The 19,952-nt window shown below is 52.9% G+C and overlaps 1 protein-coding gene across 1 annotated transcript in view; it reads left to right on the top strand.

Annotated features, from left to right (window-relative positions):
* The window catches only part of PRR35 (proline rich 35), a 43,098-nt gene extending 27,183 nt beyond the window's left edge, over positions 1–15,915 (top strand). Inside the window, exons 2-3 of the mRNA XM_048867671.2 lie at positions 6,229–7,933; positions 11,227–15,915. Coding sequence (XP_048723628.2) covers positions 6,315–7,933; positions 11,227–12,157 — 2,550 coding nt within the window. The 5' untranslated portion in view covers positions 6,229–6,314 and the 3' untranslated portion in view covers positions 12,158–15,915. The remainder of the gene's footprint in view (positions 1–6,228; positions 7,934–11,226) is intronic.
* Positions 15,916–19,952: the final 4,037 nt, after the last annotated feature.

Consider the following 19,952-nt stretch of genomic DNA (forward strand, 5'->3'; position numbering starts at 1 on the left):
AATAAATTGGTTAGTCTCTAAGGTGCCACAAGTACTCCTTTTCTTTTTCCCTAAAATGTTGTTATTGATTAGATGCAGCATTCAAAAGTTATAGACAGACAGAGAAATGCCATTGAGTTGACTGTAGGGCTCATTTTGTGTGGCCAATTAAATGTGCTTTATGTTAACTTAAGGGCTTTCCTGAATCAGGGCCTAGGTAGTGAGCACCCTATTGATTGTAGTGGGCTTGTCCTTCCACTCACCTGGAAGGATTGGGTCATAAGAGAATATGTTTTTATAACAGTCAATGAGTGCAGAGACTGGGCAGCAGAACTCTATGTGTGACATCTCCTTACTTGTCATGATTGCATCTTTCATCACAATGTATTGTCCCCTTCGTAGGCTATCAGGGTATCCAGGCAGTGAGCTGTAGTCTGCTCAGGTTCTTATATTGCACCTGTCTAATCTGGGAACCAAGCTGGGTGTGACACAGGCTCCTAAAGGAGGCGGTAGGAACTGCATCACTTGGGAAGTTTAACATTGGTCTGGACAAATCCCCAGTGAGTTCTAAGAGGAATAAATCTCCGAGAGACAGACCAGATGAGCTAAGCGGTCGTTCCTCTCTCTAATGTCTATGGGTTAGAATAGCAGTTCTCAAACTATGGGTCAGGATCCCAAAGTGGGTTGCGAACCAGTTTTAATGGGGTCTCCAGGGCTGGCGTTAAACTGGCTGGGGCCTGGGGCCAAAGCTGAAGCCCAAGCCCCACTGCCCAAGGACGAACACCAAGACCAAGCCCCACCACGCAGGGCCGAAGCCTGAGCCCCACCACCCGGGGCTCAGGCTTCGGCTTCAGCTCTGGGTGGCAGGTCTCAGGTTATAGGCCCCCTGCCCAGCGATGAAGCCCTTTGGCTATGGCTTTGACCCCCGTCCTGGGGTGGTGGCGCTCGGGCAGGCTCAGGCTTCAGTCCCCCATCCTGGGGTTGTGTAGTAATTTTTGTTGTCAGAAGGGAGTCACAGTGCAATGAAGTTTGAGAACCACTGGGCTAGAGAGTCACTTGACCCCTCCTTTATATTACTGGGTCTGGGCAGGTAGGAATAAGCTGATGGGGGGGAGTGAGCGGAAGTGGGCAGAAAATGAGCATACCTTTGGCTCCACCTCCTTCTACTTGCTGGCCAGCACAGTTGAGCTGATGGTGTAGGTCAGCCATAAATTACTCTGCACACAGAGTTGGAGCCAAGAGGAAGCCAGGGAACAACTGTCATTCAGAAGGGTGTTTCTGAAGCACCTCACCTGCTCCAGCAGTGGTGCAGCTGGTTGCCTGCCTCTTGTGGGTCTAAAGTCACAGTTCAGCCTTGTGCTTCTATGATTCGATGCGTAAGCAAAGATGGAAGCCAAACCAGGGTGCCTTCACTGTGCCTCCTTGCAGGGCTTCCACTCCAGACTGAAGAGGTCTGGATAGTTCAAAGAAATTTGAATAGTGCTTCCCTCACCCAGATTTCTAACCCCCTCAGCCATTGCTATTTATAACAGTGTGACTATCCTCAGCTGTCCGGCATGTTTGGAGTTACAAAGACAGGGTATGGGCAGAAGGGTATCTTTTCACTGAGAGGTTAAGCACTATTGTCACCTCCCAGAAAGCTTGGAACTGTTATTATATTGTCTAAGTTTCTCTTCCTTCATTCTTTGGCTATTCTTCTTCTTCCAACCAAGGATATGTGGAGTGCTGCACTTCCATAGCATTTTCTATCAGAGGCAGTCAAATGCTTTACAAGTGCTCCTGAGTTAGCCTCTTCCTGCTCCTCTGAGAACTAGATCAAGAGTATTATTATCCCCATTTAACAGGTGGAGAAGTTGATGCATAAAAAGGGGGAAAGGACTTGCCCAAAGTCCCAAGGAGAGACAGCGGCGGAGCCAGAAACAGAGCCAGGTTTTCCAGACAGCGACGTCTGTGCTTGAGCCTTAAGACTGTCAAAAACAGGAGCTTTCTTTGCTATGGGTCCATCTGCTCCCATTGCTCATTTCCCCCTTGGAGTACCAGTCCTCTGGGCCATCGCAACTGGTGGCTGTAGAAATGACTGTCATGTCCCAGGAGAAGTCAGTGTGACTCACCTTCCTGTGAGGTGCTAGCGTGGGCTAGTGATTCAAGCAGGGCACTAGAAAAGGTGTGGGCAGATTCAGCACTGCATCTCCAAACACTCCACAGAGAAGGCACAGGCTGGCGGTGTAGAGCGGCAGGGGGAGGCATGAATCACCTCAGTGGAGTCTATTCCCGTCTTTGCTACTGACTCCCCGTGTCACCTTGCACGAGTTACTGCTGCTCTCTCTGCCTCAGTTTCCTCATGTTGATAATGGAGCAATGATACTCTCCTTTGTAAAGTGCTTGGAGATCTACTGTGGAAGGTGCTGGGAGCAGAGTATGATTGTTATTAATACAGTATATCACCTCTGCCCCTTGTTTCCCAGAGGGGGGAACATCCTCCTGTGTTGAAACTTCACCTTACAGGTGTTACATTAGTGAGCAGCAATTGTTAATACTAATGATTATTCATAAGGAGTCATCTTTAAATGTCCTTGGCACTGAGGAACAAGGGAAAGAAATCTGGAAAATACAGTTCCCCTGATGGGCCTTAAAGGGGCCTGTTTCTCAGAGGGCACACACTCAGTACTCTCTGTAAAGCAGGTCCCCAAGGCTTCCAATACTGTTCTCAAGCTCCTTAATAGAAGGCCCTAGGTGCAACAGCTTGACCTGAGTGGTATGGTGGGTGTGGGGGTATCCTGCAGACAGATCCTGACCAGGGGAGAAGGTTTGCATGGGAGTCACAATGCCACTTTGGAGGGAGCAGGTTTCCTTCTGCAAAACCGTTTCCCATTCCCCCTGGAGGGCTCCTGAATTTCCAGCCAACAGGAGCTGAGCAGATTGCTTCTCCTAATGGCTCCGGCTGCCTGTGTCAGTGGCAACCTGGAGAAGCCGCTTCCAAGATCCCCTGCTCCTCCTCCTCCTCCTTCCCAGGGCAGTTTGCTCACATTTGTAGAGCTGGCAGCATGCACGCAGGTGTCCCAGAGTTAATGCCAAACAGACTCCAAGAGCCTGTCAGACCCCACAGGCTGTGGCTGCGGGTCGGAAGGCAGCTGCTCCTGCTGGGAGGGCTCTACCTCCCTCTGCACAACCGTGGGGTCAAATCTGCCCTTGGATCTGCATGGACAGCTCCCATTCATGTCAGTAGGAGCCTCTTGTGTAAGTCCCAGGGCAGGATTGGACGCCTAGAAATTAAGTGGATCGGTTTCATGCGGAGTCCTTGTTTTCTGTCTTCACGTTGCAGAAGAACAGTCCCTTTCCCCAGAGTCACTGCAAGAGTTTTGTTTTGTTAACGGAAGACAAAATATTGCATTGACTCCCAGAGGGGACTGGATGGTTCCGGGGCTGGCAATGAGACATTTAGTTGGGGATTGGTCCTGCTTTGAGCAGTGGGTTGGATTAGATGATCTCCTGAGGTCCCTTCCAACCCTGATATTCTATGATGCTATGATTCTATGATAGGGAGACTATGGCTCCTGTGACCTACGGTTCCATAAGTGACTACTGATTTGGAGGGCCACCGTTTTGGGCATCAGAGAGCGGGTGCTCAGCATTCCGAAAGTCAGCCCCCATTAAGGAACAAAATCTCTAGTCTCTCTTGCAAAATTAGGCCATGGTTCCAACGTGGCATCCCAGCGGAGTCAGTAGGGAGTGGAAGCTACCACCAGCTGATGACTGGTGTCCTCTGTAAGATGAGGTGGTGCCTTCAATCCAGCTCTTAGGGCTGCAAAACCTCCAGGATTGTCCTGGAGTCTCCAGAAATTAAAGATTAATCTGTAATTAAAGATTATGTCATGTGATGAAATCTCCAGGAATTCATCCAACCAAAGTTGGCAACCCTATTAGTGAAGGCAGACCACATCACTCAGCCTCTCTGTGTCTTAGCTCCCTGTCTATAAAAGGGGCTAACAGTCACAAGGGGTGTTGTGAGGATAGCTATGTAATTGACTGGGAGGTGCTCAGGTCAGACCAGGTAGGTATCTAAGATAGATAGATTTGCTGCTATTTGAAAAAGGGACTTTTCCCAGAGTCGCTCTAAGGATTTTATTTTCTGGTATGCATGGAAGAAAAGCATACTGCACAAAACTCCAACAATAGGGAAGGCCGGACAGCTCAGAGGCTGACCGTGAGACCACACTAGCACTGGAGTTTGCAGAGCGGAGGGAATAGGACTTTCACTAAACTGTATTTCTTTATATGCTTTTATTTCTCATATGCTCCCAGCTTCTGAGCTGAAAAGATGCCAAACGCACTGGCCTGGAATTTCACTGAAGAGGAAGATAGGGTGACTATAGGTTTGTCTGTAAGTCAGTTAAAGCTTGATCTCAAGAGTACAACCACCAGGAGAGCTAGCTGGGGTTTGCACAAAGATACCACAGTAATCAGGGACAGGGGAATGCAGAGAGGAGCGTGACTCTCCATTGGGGTTTCAAGAAAGTCTGAAATTGAAATCAGTAAATTGGACTTTAAAGGGCACCATTTTCAGAAGTGGCCTGTACACTTGCCCCTGCAATATTGCCTCTATGCATGTCAAACTGCATTGTGCATGCCAGTTAGGTAACTGCCCATCTAATCCCTGACTTGACAGAGGTGTATAAAATCATGAGTGGTGTGGAGAAAGTGAACAGGGAAGTGTTACTGACCCCTTCATGTAACACAAGAACGAGGTGTCACCCCATGAAATTAAGACAGCAGGTTTAAAGCAAACAAAAGGAAGCACTTCTTACAACGCACAGTCAACCTGTGGAACTCATTAGCATGGGATGTTGTGAAGGCCAAAAGTATAACTAGGTTAAAAAAAGAATTACTGTAGATAAATTCATGGAAAATAGGTCCATCAATAGCTATTCATAGATTCATAGATTCATAGATATTTAGGCCAGAAGGGACCATTATGATCATCTAGTCTGACCTCCTGCACAATGCAGGCCACAGAATTTCACCCACCACTCCTAAAAAAGACCTCACACCTATATCTGTGCTATTGAAGTCCTCAAATTGTAGTTTGAAGACCTCAAGGAGCAGAGAATCCTCCAGCAAGTGACCCGTGCCCCATGCTACAGAGGAAGGCGAAAAACCTCCAGGGCCTTCCAATCTGCCCTGGAGGAAAATTCCTTCCCGACCCCAAATATGGCGATCAGCTAAACCCTGAGCATATGGGCAAGATTCATCAGCCAGATAGCTATTAGCCAAGATGATCAGGGATGCAACCCCATACTCTGGGTGTCCTTAAACCTCCAACTGCCAAATGCTGGGACTGGATGACAGGGGATGGATCACTCGAAAATGTCTTGTTCTGCTCATTCCCTCTGAAGCATCTGGCACTGGCCACTGTCAGAGACAGGACACTGGGCCAGATGGACCATTGGTCTGGTCCAGTATGGCTGATCTTGTGTTATGACATGTGTGCAGATGTGCTTTTGTACATGCAAATGGTACATGTGCTATTTGCGGATAGTGTTTGAGAGATCACTTTACATTTTTGAACCAAAATTTCAAGGGCTTCAGGCACTCATGACTACAGTGTATATATTTCTGCCATTCTGAAACTTGACAAGTCCCATTGTGTTGTCACACAAATGTGTATTGTGTTACAGCAAGGAGCAAAGTGTTGCTAATCTATATTCAGCTCAACAAAATAGTTTTCATGTCGATTTTACCTCTGAGTCCATGCAAGCAGCATTAAGGCAACTAGGCCAAATCCATCCTCCGTTGTCTTCAATGGAGCTGCCCCAGAAATGAGTTTGAGCCAGCATCTTTTGCAGGCCTAGCGTGGCAATATGGCTGCTTTACTTGGTCCCTTAATCGCACCGGAGTCCACCATACTGGTCCCTGCTGCAATGCAGCTCAGAGGCTGGGAATGGAAATGGCCTGACACACGCTGTACATAACCCGAAGCTCTCCAGAGCAGAATAGTCTCATCTGGACAGATCACAGCTGTAAATTAGAATCATAGAATATCAGGGTTGGAAGGGACCTCAGGAGGTCATCTAGTCCAACCCCCTGCTCAAAGCAGGACCAATCCCCAATTTTTGCCCCAGATCCCTAAATGGCCCCCTCAAGGATTGAACTCACAACCCTGGGTTTAGCAGGCTAATGCTCAAACCCCTGAGCTATCCTTCCCCCCACTTTTATTCTTCCTCTGACTTTTGCTGTGTTGTCCTCTTGCAGGATGTGCAACGGTTCCGGGCCGTGACCTTTAACATCCAGAATCAACCCTGCTGGGTGCTGCCCACACCACGTCCACCCCTGCAGCCATGTCAAAGGACGAAGTGAGCTGCAAGCTGACGTCGGTCTACAAGCACAAGGAACGAAAGCCTAAGAAGCCCCATTACATCCCAAGGCCATGGGGGAAGCCGTACAACTACAAGTGCTTCCAGTGCCCTTTCACGTGCATGGAGAAGTCCCACCTGTATAACCACATGAAGTACAGCCTGTGCAAGAACTCACTTTCTCTGCTCATCGAGTCCGACTGGCCCTACAAGAAGGGGAACTTGCTGCACCCTGAGCTCCGTCTCCTGCAGGCCACGGAGGCTTCCCGGCTTCGCGGGAGGAGACACGAGCATGAGGCCTGTGAATCCCCGGCTGTGGCGAGAGGCATGGCTAATCCCAAGCAGGCCACAGATGGGGACGGTGAAGGTGACAAGGTGGCGGCAGCGGCTGAAGCCCTGCCTTCAGAAGGGATGACCACAGATGCCAGCCAGTTCCAAGAGGAGGAGGAGGAAGATGTTGCCGGGCTGCTGAGGGAGATGGATGCAGGAGAGAAGAAGGAGAAAGTGAAGGAGATGGGTTGCCCTGGTGACCCAGCCGAGCCAGACTCCCTGCTCTTCAGGTTCAAGAACAAGAGGGACAAGCCTTGCAAAGAGGCTGAGCCCGACTTCATCATCACGGATGTTTTCTCCCTGAAGAACCATGCGACGAAGGGCAAGGAAATGGCTCCTCCAGAGATAGAAGCCAAGCCAAAGCATTGCAAGGGGCCAAAAAAATGCCTGGGGAGTGGCGGGGTCCTCATGGAGCAGTGGAAGCTGGTCGCCAATGGACAAAGAAGGGGCACCACTGAAGTCTCCTCACCATGTACCGAAGGCAACATCATCCCCTGCTATCCCCCTCCAGCCTACAGCGACTACCATGAACCTCAGGGCCTCAACCTCTCATTGCTGGGTATCAACTACCCGCTGAACCCCGGCCTCTTCTCCTATCTCAGTCCCAGTATGGTCAATAGCACCACGCCACACCCACAGCTGACCCAGCTGCCCTTCCTGGCCTCCACAGCCCAGCTGATGCACCCGCACGCGGGGCACTTCCAGCCCCTGCAGACCCCTGAGCGATCGGCCTTCCTCCCACGATTCTACTACCCCCTGCTCTTTGAACATACCTTTGGCTCAGCAGAAAGCAAGACGATGGCAGGCAAAGCAGAGGCCCAGGCACCAGCAGGGTCTGCCATGCCCACTCCTATCCAAGCCAAAACCATGAATGAGCCACCAAAGGCAGAGCTGCTGAAGGTGCCGGTGCTGAAGGCTAGTCTTCCTTGGGCGAAAGGTGTCAGGGAGGAGCCATCTCCTGACCTCAGCCATAAAGCCATGCTGGTCGAGGAGGAAGAGGAGAAATGGCTGGCACAAGAAAAGGAAAGCAACTCAGCCTTGGGTATCAACAGCCTCCGCAAAAAGCCAGTGTCCGACATCTACCGGAACCCTGTGGGGATAAAAGATGGGGCCGTTCTCCCCAACAGCATCAGGAAGGCGGAGTTACCAGTGGTCGCCTGCTTGGAGAACACTGGCTGCTTAGCCAGCTCCTTGAAGAGGAAGTTCACTGGGGGAGGACTTGAGTCCATGGGATCTGAAATGCTGATGCCTGGAAAATTAGGCCACCAAACCAGGTAGGATACAATCAGTCTCCTTATCTAATATTCCACCAGATTTTCCACAAACGGTCAAGGAAGGCTTATGCAGGGTTGCTGTCATCCCCTCCCTGTCCTTTCCCAATCATTTTTTTAATCGCTTGCCTCTTAAAACTGAGTCCTGCACGAAAAAGGCAGATCACCATCAGGACATGGCAGTCTCACCTGCCAGTGGAGTCTTTCTGTGGCATCAGTGGGTTTTCTCCAACTCTTATAGTCCCTTTGTCCTTGTTGGAACTTGAAGTCTTCAGCAGCCATTAGGATATTAGAACTCAAGTAGTTCTTCCTCTCTCTGCAGAACCTAATAGTGGGCCAAATCTTAAGGCTTTCGCTCAGTTGTTATTCAGTCCTGATGTAGGCAAATTCCTGTGGACTTTGCCTGAGTACCTCAGTCAACACTGAACGAAGGCTTCAGCCTTTGGCTCCAGATTTATTAAAACAGGGGCTCACTTTGTTATGACAAAGACAGCAGCGTACGGTAGTGGACTGACCACTCAGCTAAGTGCTAAGAAAACCTGAGCTCCCATCCCAGCAAGTGGTGCTGTGGATGCACTGCAGAAAATCAGGCCCTTGGTGTGTAGCTTTGGACAAGTCACTTTGCCCCCTGGGTGCCTTGCTTTCCCCATCTGTAAAATGGAACTAATGGCTAGTATTGGTACAATGCAGCATGACTGACCCCAAGCTTTCAAAAGTCAGGCCCAACAATATCATGAGATTGGCTTTAAAAACCCTGCGATTTTAAAAGAGAATCAATTTGTACTCTTTTTACCTGCCTTCTGGTTTTGGAGCCTTTAGGGGTCCCATTTTCAAGCTTTTACCAGAGAACTAGAAACTTACTTTTTTTTTATAGTGAAAGCTGAAATCCTCATCTAATCATGTGGCTCCAGGAGCTGGATGCTTTAAGGGTAGCAGAACTATTGCAAAACTCACTATAGAATCATGAGAGTTGGCAACATGGAAGGTGCTAAATAGATAAGTGCTAAACACAGTAAAAGGTGTTTTATCTGGCACTTCACCAACCGGAACTATAAACCAGCATTTCTGACCTTCATTGAAATTCCAGTTTATAGTCTGTTTGGCGCGGGGCTGGCAGAGGGTTGGGGCGACAAAGGAGTGTGGGGCGTGGGCTGTGGGAGGGAGTTTGGATGTGGGAGGGGGCTCAGGGCAGTGGGTTGGGGCATGGGAGAGGGTCCTGGTGCCGGATCCAGCGGCTGCTCACCTTGGGCAGCTCTCCGCAAGTGGTGACCTGTCCTGGCTGCTCCTAGGCAGATGCGTGGCAGGCAGCTCAGCGTGCTGCCCCTGCCCCGCCCTGAGATCTAGCTCCGCTGCTCCCATTGCCTTGGAACTGCAGCCAATGGGAGCTGCGGGGGTCCGCCTAGGCGCAGCCGTGACGGGTTGCCCGAGGTGAGTGTCCCCCAGATCCAGCACCCCACACCCACTCTCACACCCGAACCCGCTGCCCTGAGCCCCCTCCCACACCCAAACTCCCTCGCAGAGTCCACACGCTGCACATCCTCCCACACCCAAACTCCCTCCCTCTTAGTTAACCGGCATTTTTCACTTACTGGCACCCCTCTTTCCCCCAACATGCTGGATAAAACAGATTTTACTGTATTAGTATGTGTCCTCCTACCAAACAAAACCCCAATTTTTCTCACTAAAACACCACCTCACAAAGACCTCTGCCCCACAGCCAATGCCAGCCAGTCACTGACATGAATCAGTCTACAGATCAGTCAACAAAGCCAGGCTAACAGTGAACTCATGGTCATGTTTTAAGCCTATCAGAAATACAGGGGATTTAGAGCCCCAACCTCTCCAACCCTGGATGACAAGGATTTCCATAGGCTAGGTCACCATCTTCCTCCATCCTGCTGGAGGCATCCTTTTAATTACGAATAGCTCCCCAAGAGGAAGATGACCCAAAACTGACCTTGGCCAACTCACTAAGGCCTAGATCCTCAAAGGTATTTAGGTGGAAGTTAGGAGCCTAAATACCTTTGAGCGTCTGGGCCTTAGTCTCTCTGTGCCTCCGTTTCCCATCTATACAGTGGGGATGATAGCCCTGCCCTGCCTCCCTGGGTGTTATGAGGATTACTCACCAAGTATTGGGTGATGCTCAGGTAGATGGTAATGAGGGCAAGACAGGTTTGGTAAGTATTCTGAGGAAAACAATAGCAGGAGCAAGTGGGAAACGTGATCCATGTTTCCATTTGTCCCTTTACACTGCAGGCAGCAGTGCCCAATCCTGACAAGCATCTTCTGTGCCCATTCAGGCAACCCAGGCTGGTGAGGAGGAAGAAATCTCAGTTTCCTAGGGCACCTGGGAGCAGTCATAGAGTTTAAGGCCAGAAGGGAACATCAGATCATCTAGTCTATCCTCCTGTATATCATAGACCACCAAACACCACCAAACCCAACAACCAGAATTAGAGCAAAGTATTCCAGCCCTCAGGAGACTAAACCACAGGCAGAGAACAGGAGAGACTAGGGTACACCCTTGCCTGAGGCCTCTGCAATCACTGATGTTTTCTGAAATGCCAGTCAGTTAATGTTAGAAGCCCCCTATCTTGCCCCTTGAGGGCACACCTTGTGGATAGGATATTCTCCGTGTGTTGTGGATTGGTTATTTTTCATGTCTTGGGAACAGATTATTCTCTAGCCCTCTTGTCTTTCTCCCCATTCCCTGCTCAGTCTTCTCCCAAGTCCACCTGTATGCAGAGGGCATATGCTGATCTGTGACTGGGTCATGAAATTACTAGAGGTCTGCATCATAGGATGGGCCATTTTAATTGGCACACATCCATCTGACCCAAGTATATGTGGGATGAGGCTGCCTCTGGCTGGCCCCGGGGCAAGGTGTCCAGCTTAGCAGAGTTCCATCGCAAAGTCTGGCAGCACAGCTGCAGAAATTAGTCTGCTGGAGCTGTCCCTTCCAATATCTGAGAGGCCTTAGACACCACCCATTAGCTGTTATGGACATTTAGTTCATAGAATGGTTGACATCCCACTAAAGTGAAGTCATGTGAAGCTTCCACTGGCTTCAACTAGAGTTGTGGGTGCTCAGCACCACTCAAAATCAGGCCCCAGGTGTCTGAGATTGGGCACCGGCGGATGGAAGCACATAAAATTAGCTGGCGCTTTTGGAAATGCTGGCCTAAGTGATGTGCCCAAGGCCAAGCAGCGAGTCAGTGGTAGATTCAGCATCACTTAAATGGGCTCTCCTGTCCAATTATTATTTCTGTTTTTGTCTCCTTTCCTTTTCTCTCCAGTGGTTTGAGAGCCACCCCCACCCAGCCCCCAAAATCCCTGGACCACTGGCACATGGAATTTCATGCCTGCATGCTTGAAGACCAGGAGAAGGCCAGTGGCTCTGATGTTCTGTCCCCTGTGATTACGGCCTCTGATCACCCCCTGTGTAAGCAGAACAAAGTACATGGGACTTCCATCAGCACAACAGACCCAGAGGCCACAACTGTGCTCATCGGGGACCTGTCAAAAACCCTGGAGGAGTACCAGGAGGTGGAGAAGAAACTCTCTGACTTGGCAAAGGAAGACACCCCTGGGCAGAAACAGCTGAGGGAACAGCTGGTCAAAATCCGAAGGGAGCTCTATCACATCCACCAGGCGCTGGAGAAAGCCACTAAGCCCCATGAAGGCCCTCTGGACCTCTCGGTGAAAAGGTCCCCAGAGGGCTCTGAGAAGGGCCACCAGGCCAAGAAAGAACCCTGCAAGGCCAAACTAGAAGATGAGAGGCTCCAGTGCAAAGAGCAAGGTGCCATAAGCAGGTGCTTGGCAGCCAGCGAAGCCAGGGATGGGGACAGGATGCCAAATTGCCTTCTGGATGCTGAGAACAAAACCATTGACCTGCTGATCAAGATGAGCCGGTCAGAGAACCTCCGGGCATCATCCTCCGAGGCCCACCTGGGTGCCGTGATCAAAGCCGAGCTGCTGCCCCTCAGCGTGCCCCTGGAGCTCCGTCACGTCATGGAGCCCTACTACAGCCGCACCACCAAATGCGAAGCAGACTCCAGTGTGCTGCTCTGCACAGACGGGAGAGCCAGTGCCACCCAAGGCTCTCAGATCCCGGGGACTGAGGAAAGGCCACTGAGCTGCCGGGCCATGCAGCACTCCCTGTCCTGTGGCCTCCCCAGTGAGACAGACACTGGGTGTATCCACAGCCCTTTAAACGCAGACCCATGATCCCGCTGGGCTCCTGCCCAGAGCTCTGCGCATTCGCTGATAACCTCTTCTCACTCTCAACCTCCCCAGCCCGCTCCCACCAGACAAAGGCTTAGCTGCTGCCTGACTGTGAGGCCACATAGCGCTTTGCTCTCTAACTACCCATGACAGGTTCCATAAGGTGTAAAAACCAATCCCCTCTTCATCCCTCTCCCAACTGCTGTGCACAGCGCTCATGGGCTCTACACATGCTGCTGCCCACGTCCTGAGCCCGCAGCTCCTTCCACTCGAATGCAAGGCAGTGGACGAGGAAGGGTAGGGGCTTCAGTGTAACTGAGGCTCAGCAATCTTCCTCCTCCGCAGCCACACAGATGGGGTCTTTTCTTGTGGCTGATTGTAGAGACTTGGGGGACCCCCAAAAATCAGCATCGGTGAATCAGCAAAGCCCGAGACAGATGATCTGAGACAGGCCTGGCGTCTGCTGAGCCCTACAGAACAAAGAGCTGAGTCTGAAATGAACTGTGACCATCTCATCTGAGAAAGCTGAGGCAGGGAGCTTACAGCTGCTGTGGGGTAGCCATAGGGAGCTGATACCCGGATTAACCTCACTGCATGCTAGATGGTTCCACTTGCTCCATATAATAAATCTGAGAGCAGCTGTGGCTGTAGCTATAAGACTGATCCTGAAGGAGAGACTTTAATGTTGGGGCATCCTCTCCCCTTTGAAACTTGCTCCACAGTGCTAGAAGGCTGCATCGTACTCAGACATCTGGTGAGCAGTGGGGACATGGTCTTGTCCAGGAGCTTGGCCACTCTTAGAGGGCCTGGCCCTTTCCTTTGTCTCACATTTAAATACCCTTCCCTGCACTGTACCCTGATATGAAGTCATTTCAGAGGCAAAGCCCCAGATCCAGTCCCTGGCATGCCATCTCCTGGAGAAGCAGCCACTCCCCAGAGTTCCTTTTTGTTTATTAAATATTACCCCTATCTATAAGGACATGAATCCAGATAATAAGAGGGCCGAAAACCCCGGTGATGTAATCAGCAGGGTGGGGGCAGCAGAGCAGTCTGAGGCGCTGCTATCAGTGAGGCGGCTCCTTTGCTATAATGATTTGAAAGAGACTTCGGCTTTCAAGGCCTCCTAGAGATTCCAGCTGGCCGGCTGGTCCCTGCTGCACTGAGCTGACCCTCTGGGAGGCTCTCTCATCTCCAGTCAGTTGCTCGTATGGAAGAGGCTTCTCCAGAAGTGCCGAGGCAGCTGGGCAACAGTGGTCTGCCCAACAAGCCAGCAGAGCCCCTGTGACTTTCAATACTGGGTAAGACTCCCACCTCTCCGGAACTTCACCTTCTCCCTGTGTGTATCTTCCTCATTGGACTGTAGGATTCCAGAGATGCTCATTGCTGGAGTCTCCTGCTTCCTGGTCTGCTTCTGCCACTACCCATTCATCAGTGGTAACAAAGGGAGAATGGATTCGGCACAGGGACTTCAAATCACCCCACTGCAGAGATCCATTCCGGTACAGGAGCATGGATATCCGCCCCCATGTCTCCCATGCTTTTGACAGAAAAACCCAGCTTCCCAGAGGTCCCCTGGCCTTCTGAAGAGCAGTGTCCATCCACTGAAACCAGTGCTGCCCACAGAGGTGAAAGTAAGCTGGTACGGTCCGGTAAGGCGTACCGGCAAGTGCCGGTACACAGCCAACCGTACCGGCAGCGGGCAGCTTCCCCAGGCCAGCGATTTAAAGGGCCCAGGGCTCCCCGCAGTGGTCGGAGCCCCGGGCCCTTTAAATCGCCACCAGAGCCCCACTGCCGGAGCCCTGGGGTAGCAGCAGCAGCCAGGAGCCCCGGGCGCTTTAAATTGCTGTCCGAGCCCTGGGGCTCCCGGCCGCCACCGCAGCTACCGCTACCTTGGGGCTCCAGTGGTGATTTAAAGGGCCCGGGGCTCCCAGCTGCCACTACAACAGCTGGAGCCCCGGGCCCGTTAAATCTCGATTTAACGGGCCTGGGGATTTAAAGGTCCTGCCTCTTCCGGTTGAGGCCCCACCCCCTTCTGGTTGAGGCCCCACCCCCTGCTCAGGACTCTGGCATACCAGTAAGTCCTTTAAGTTACTTTCACTCCTGGCTGCCCACATAATGATTTCCAAAGATAGGGCCCCACTCTACCTCTCCCATCTTTACAATCATCCCATCCACTAAAGAGGCAGCGGTTCCAGCAGTCTAGACCAGAGAACCATAACTAAGTCTAGCTGGTGGCTGGATCTTTTGACTTGCGGGGCAGAAGATGGGGGAAACAGGTCAAAGAGTAGAACCACCCCACAAGAAGGGGCCGCAGCCGCAGAACAGAGCAACCCGTTGCTTTAGACAATACTTGTACTCTGCAAAGGGGAAGTGAATGTGGAGAGCTTTGCTGCCCCTGGGTGAAGAGGGAAGACCTTCACATGAGATGTAAGGCCCCCATATAGTTTCTGGGCATCTGAGGAACCATGGTGGACTGTCAGCTGGAAGTATTGCATAACACTCAGCCTATGGCAATGGCTGTCTGCTGAGTGCATGGACGTAGTGCATCCACTTGATCTAAAATGTGCATTTCTATGCAGTCCTGCCTGGCTAGTGGCCATGACACAAGGGGAGGGACAAGGACTTTATTCGGGGGATGCAGGCGAATGCCAGGCCCTAAGGATGTTTAGAGCCCACAGGGACTCTCGTTGTCTACAGAATTGTCAGACTTTGCTCACTGGAAGGCACCTGTCCTGAAGGGGTGTCTGTAAATGAAGCGTGCCCCAGCCAGAAAGGGCAGCATCTCCAGCAGCACAGCAACCCTAACAGGTAGGACAGCAGATGAAGCACGTCCAGATGCTAAAGGCTAGCACCTCTAAGAGCATGCTAAGCTGGCAGTGGGTAATGCCCCTCCATATTAAGAGGGCAGTTGCAACGTAGCTTGACCTACACCATGCTGGCACATGCTTACAGCCCAAGTCATGATAGCAGCACAGAGCCCTCAGACTTGACACAGGAGCCAGGTGGGGGCTCCTACACAGATTAGTTTGTTTCCATGCCACAATACAACTTTTGCATGTTGTAATGTCCTTGACAAACTTGCCACTCAGTCTTCTGCCCCACTACTGCAGTGGGAGGCACCTTGACACATGCCAGCTGAGTTCCCCACCGGCAAGGCTACCACGTTCCAACAAGGTCATCCCCTCCCCAGGCTAATGCTAGCCCCCTTCTACTTCTGGGCAACTTCAGCGCTCCCAGAGTTACATGAGCCCTGGCTGGGACATGGCTGAACTGGGGTACAGGGGAGAAGTCAGAGAAAAGGGATGGTCCTGGAACTTCTGTAGATTCCTAAATGGGAATCTTTATCAGAGGCTCTGCCCCCCTCGATTTCAAGGGAGGCAGAACCAGGGCCATCCAGGCCTTGCCCAAGCATCAAGTCAGCGACAGAGCTGGGATCAGAACTCAGGAGGGCTCATGTTCAGACCACTGGACCATGCTGCCTTTTGTAGCCTCTCTCCTGTAGCTGACATATTGCTTGAATATGAATAACTCCTCGCCACCCAGCTCCTCACCCCAGTCCCTACTGGAATGCAACCACCACGGGAATGCCCCAGGGCTCTCCTTAGGCACTGTTGGACTGTGTGTCGGCTACTGACAGTCACGTCCGATGGAGCAATCTGTACATGGTAGGTTATTTATTTCTGTAGAAGACAGTTGCTGATGGAGGAGTGGCTGGCATACGCACCGGGTGCGGGGTGGAGACTAGTCACATGTTATTTATTGTTCACAGTTTTAAGAATGTAAAAGTATTAAAAATTACCTTAAAAATGAAGGAATTCCTCAGTCCTTTTGTTAGCGTCTCCAGAGCCAGCTGCTATGGGAAATGCATTCTTGCCCCCTCCCGCTCCTGTGGCTGCAGTTTTATAACAGCAGTACTACTTAGTACATATGCAATGAATATCCCTCCCCTAGTGACTGGTTTGTTACAGATCAACAGATCAACAACTAACCATTGCTAGCTGCTGTTGCAGTGGTCCCCAAACTTTTGAGGGTCATGCCCCTCTACCCCCTGTCTGCGGTAAAGGGGCCAAGGCCGGGTCCACGACTGGGGGTGGATCTGGGGATGGAGCCAGGGGTGCTGGAACAATTATTATAGTGGGTGTGCTGAGAGCCATTGAACCAAACTGTAAACCCTGTATGTGATGGAAACCACTTCAAGCCAGGGGTTGCGGCAGCACCCCTAGTTCCGGCACTTATGGATGGAGCTGTGGCCAGGGGCCAAGGCTGGGGGCAGGAGCAGAGCTGGGGGCTGGGTGGTGCTCCATCCCAGCCCCCAGCTCTATCCCAGCCCACTGCACCCCCCTAGGGTGTGTGCCCCACAGTTTGGGGACCTCTGTGCCAGTGGAATTTCTCCTTTCTGCAGAGGGCACTTACAGCCGCCCAGACTGGACTCCAGAGTCACCATCCCTGCAGAAGGGAAGTGACAGACAGCAGGGACGGATCCAGGCCCTACTGAGGCAGATGCTGGAGACCCAGCAGAGATGAGGAGGCAGAGACGGGGAGGCCCAGGTCTACCTGCATAACTACCTGCATAACTGCATAACTACCTGCATAACTACCTGCATAACTGCATAACTACCTGCATAACTATTTGATAGAGCTGGCTGAACAGCAACCATGTTTATTTAAGCTCCTGTGGGAAGAAATTGGTAGAGGCTGTAGGGAGCGAGATAGAAAGGGAGGTACCAGGGCCAGGAGGCCAGAGGCCTGGCTAAAGCAGTGCTATGCCTGCAGATGAAGGGGACAGCGACAAGAAGACTGCCCCTACCTGTACAGGAAAGAGAAGCTTCACCCAGAAGGCAGGAAAATAAGAAAGCCCAAAAAAGTCCAACCTGTGGGGAGTACAGGAAAGGGAGGGACGTGTTTTGCCTGTGGTCAGCAGGAGCACCCAGAGAGTGAGGTGTGAGATGTGAGGTGAAGGCTAGCCCAGGGGAAGGGGCTGGACAAGAGAAGGTCAATGGGAGGCCTACTGCCAATGCAAGGCAAAGAGTTTGCTTTGGGTGCTATGAGGTTGGCCATATAAAAAGGCATTGCGCCCTTCAGAGAGGGAAAACATGGATCCCAGTGAGACTGGATAAAGGGAGTTACAAGAGAAAATGATTGGGACAGAGAGGGCCCAGGTGGACATAGGAACAGCCACAGAGGTGCAGCTGGCTACTGTGAGGAAAGGGTATTGGAGAAGTCCGGGGAGCAAGTGAGGTAGCTCTGGGGAAGCTAGCAGTCGCAGAGTAGGCCCTATGAATGGTTGAAGAGGACCTGGAGTTCCAGAGGGAAAAGTTTAGGAATGCCATGGAGGACCAGGGTAATCTGCATCTCCGGGTGGGAGAAGTGGAACAGGAGGGGGATGACCTGCGAGCCCAGCTTTGGCAGATGCAGGGCAGGAGGCATCCCTTCCCCCAAGGGTTACAGACTTGAGGGAGAGCGTGTGTGATGTGGGGTCCTCCCAACACTGACCCTAAGAGGTCAGTTGGGCCCAATTCACTGCCAGGCTGCAGTTGAAGGAGGAGACAAGCAAGGATTTAGACACAAGGCTCAGCAGGACAGGGACAGATGGGGCCTGTATAAGCCAGGATGCTGGGAATAGAAGGGGCTGCAGGATGGCAGGCTCCCGTCACTCCCTGAGAGGGCAGAGGTGTGCTAAGGACTACAGAGGGAAGGCTATGGTTACTGCCTGGGAGGACGGAGTTGGGAGGCCAGCGAACCCAGAGAGTAGGGAAGCCAGGAAGGTAGGAGAAGGCTCCTAGGAATAGCAGCAAGAAATAGTAGTGTGGGCCTTGGCTGCTAAGCTGAGGGCCCCTGAGCTGGAACCCAGAGTAGAAAGTGGGCCTTGGTTCCCCTGACAGCCACTGGGGGATGTGGCAGTAGGGTTGCCAGGTGTCTGGTTTTCGGCTGGAATACCCAGTCAAAAAGGAACCCTGACAGCTCTGGTCAGCACCACCGACCGGGCCGTTAAAAGTCCGGTTGGCCGTTCGCAGTGGGGCAGGCAGGGTGCCTGCCCGGCTCCGTGCGGCTCCCAGAAAGCTGCCAGCATCTCCCTCTGGCTCCTAGGCTTATGGGTGGCCACGGGGACTCCACGCGCTGCTCCTCCTGCCCCAGCACTGGCTCTGCAGATACCATTGGCCAGGAACCGCAGCCAATGGGAGCTGCGGGGCAGCACCTGCAGGCAAGGGCAGTGCGCAGAGACGCCTGGCCATGCCTCCACCTAGGAGATAGAGAGACATGTCAAGAGCTTTCTGGGAGGCTCCTGAGGTAAGCGCCACCCGCACCCCTCACCACCTCCTGCACCCCAACCCCCTGCCCCAGCCTGGAGCCTCCTCCTGCACCCCAAATCCCTCACCCCTGGCCCACATCCCCGAGCCCATACCCCTTCCCGCACTCCAACCCCCTGCACCAGCCTGGAGCCCTCCTCCCACACTCTGAACCCCTTGGCCCCAGCCCAGAGCCCCCTCCTACACCCCAAACTCCTCATCTCTGCCCCCCCGAGCCCACACCCCCAGCTCAGAGCCTGCACCCCTTCCTAAACCCGAACCCCCTGCCCTGAGCCCCCTCTTGCACCCAAACTCCCTCCTGGAGTCTGAACCCCACACCCCTCCCGTACTCCAACCCCCTGTCCCAGCTGTGAGCCCTCTCCTGCACTCTGAACCCCTTGACCCCAGCCCGGAGCCCCCTCCTTCATCCCAAACCCCTCATCTCTGGCACCAGCCCCATCCCTACCAATGATGGTGCCCTAAACAGCCTGAGCACCTGCTCTCCCTCCCCTCCCCCCCATGAAGGGTCTGCGTTGAGCTCAAGGCCTGCGGGGCCGCGGAGACAGGAGCTGTTGGGGGCCACTTTGGGGGGCCCCACAGGCCCAGAACAGCCCGGGAGATTAGCGGGGAGCCTGCTGCCAGCAGCAGGAAACAGAATGACCCCGCCCCAGCCGTGTCCCTTGGGGGAGAGGGTTAGGGGAAAGGGGTCTGCCCCCCCACCCCCGCACTCACCGGCACCGGGAAGCGGAGCGACACAGTGGGGAGCCAGTGGAGTGGAGTGGGCTGGGGCTGGGTTGCTCTGCTTCCCACCATCGCCAGTGAGTGTGGGGGTAAGCCTGACCCCTGCTGCCAGCGCCAGATCCCCCCGCCTCACTAAGCCCTTGGGCCACATCTGTCGCTGGGGAAGGGGGCTTGGGAGAAGGGGTGGAAATGGGAGCCGGGTGGCGGTGGAAAGAGGCGGGAAGAGGCGGGGCAGGGGCGGAGGGAGTTGTCCCGGCCCCCGCACGGTCCTAGGAACGTCCCTGTCCTTGCAGTGGGTGCTCCCCACGGGGGGCCAGCTGAGGGATGGGGCTGGCCGCCGGTGCTGCCGCATACGAAGCACGCAGCTGCATAGGGCACCATGAGATTTGGGGCAATTTGGTGCCCCAAATTTCATGGTGCCCTACACAGCTGCATATTCTGCGTATGCCTAAGGACAGCCCTGTCTAGCCCCACCCCAGAGCCCACATCCCCAGCCCTCACCCCCTCTTACACCCCAACCCCCTGCCCCAGCCCGGTGAAAATGAGTGAGTGAGTGAGGGTGGGGGAGAACAAGCGATGGAGGGAGTGCGGACGGAATGAGCGAGGGCGGGGCCTCAGAGAAGGGACGGGGCAAAGGTGGACCTCAGAGAAGGCAGGGGGCAGGGCAAGGGTGTTTGGTTTTCTGCAAATAGAAAGTTGGCAACCCTACGTGTCACAGACCAGGCAACGGATAGTGGACTGCCTGAGATGATTTGTCCGGAAAGACTCTG

This window comes from Caretta caretta, chromosome 10 (genome assembly GCF_965140235.1).
Source record: "Caretta caretta isolate rCarCar2 chromosome 10, rCarCar1.hap1, whole genome shotgun sequence".
In the NCBI taxonomy this organism is placed as follows: domain Eukaryota; kingdom Metazoa; phylum Chordata; order Testudines; family Cheloniidae; genus Caretta; species Caretta caretta.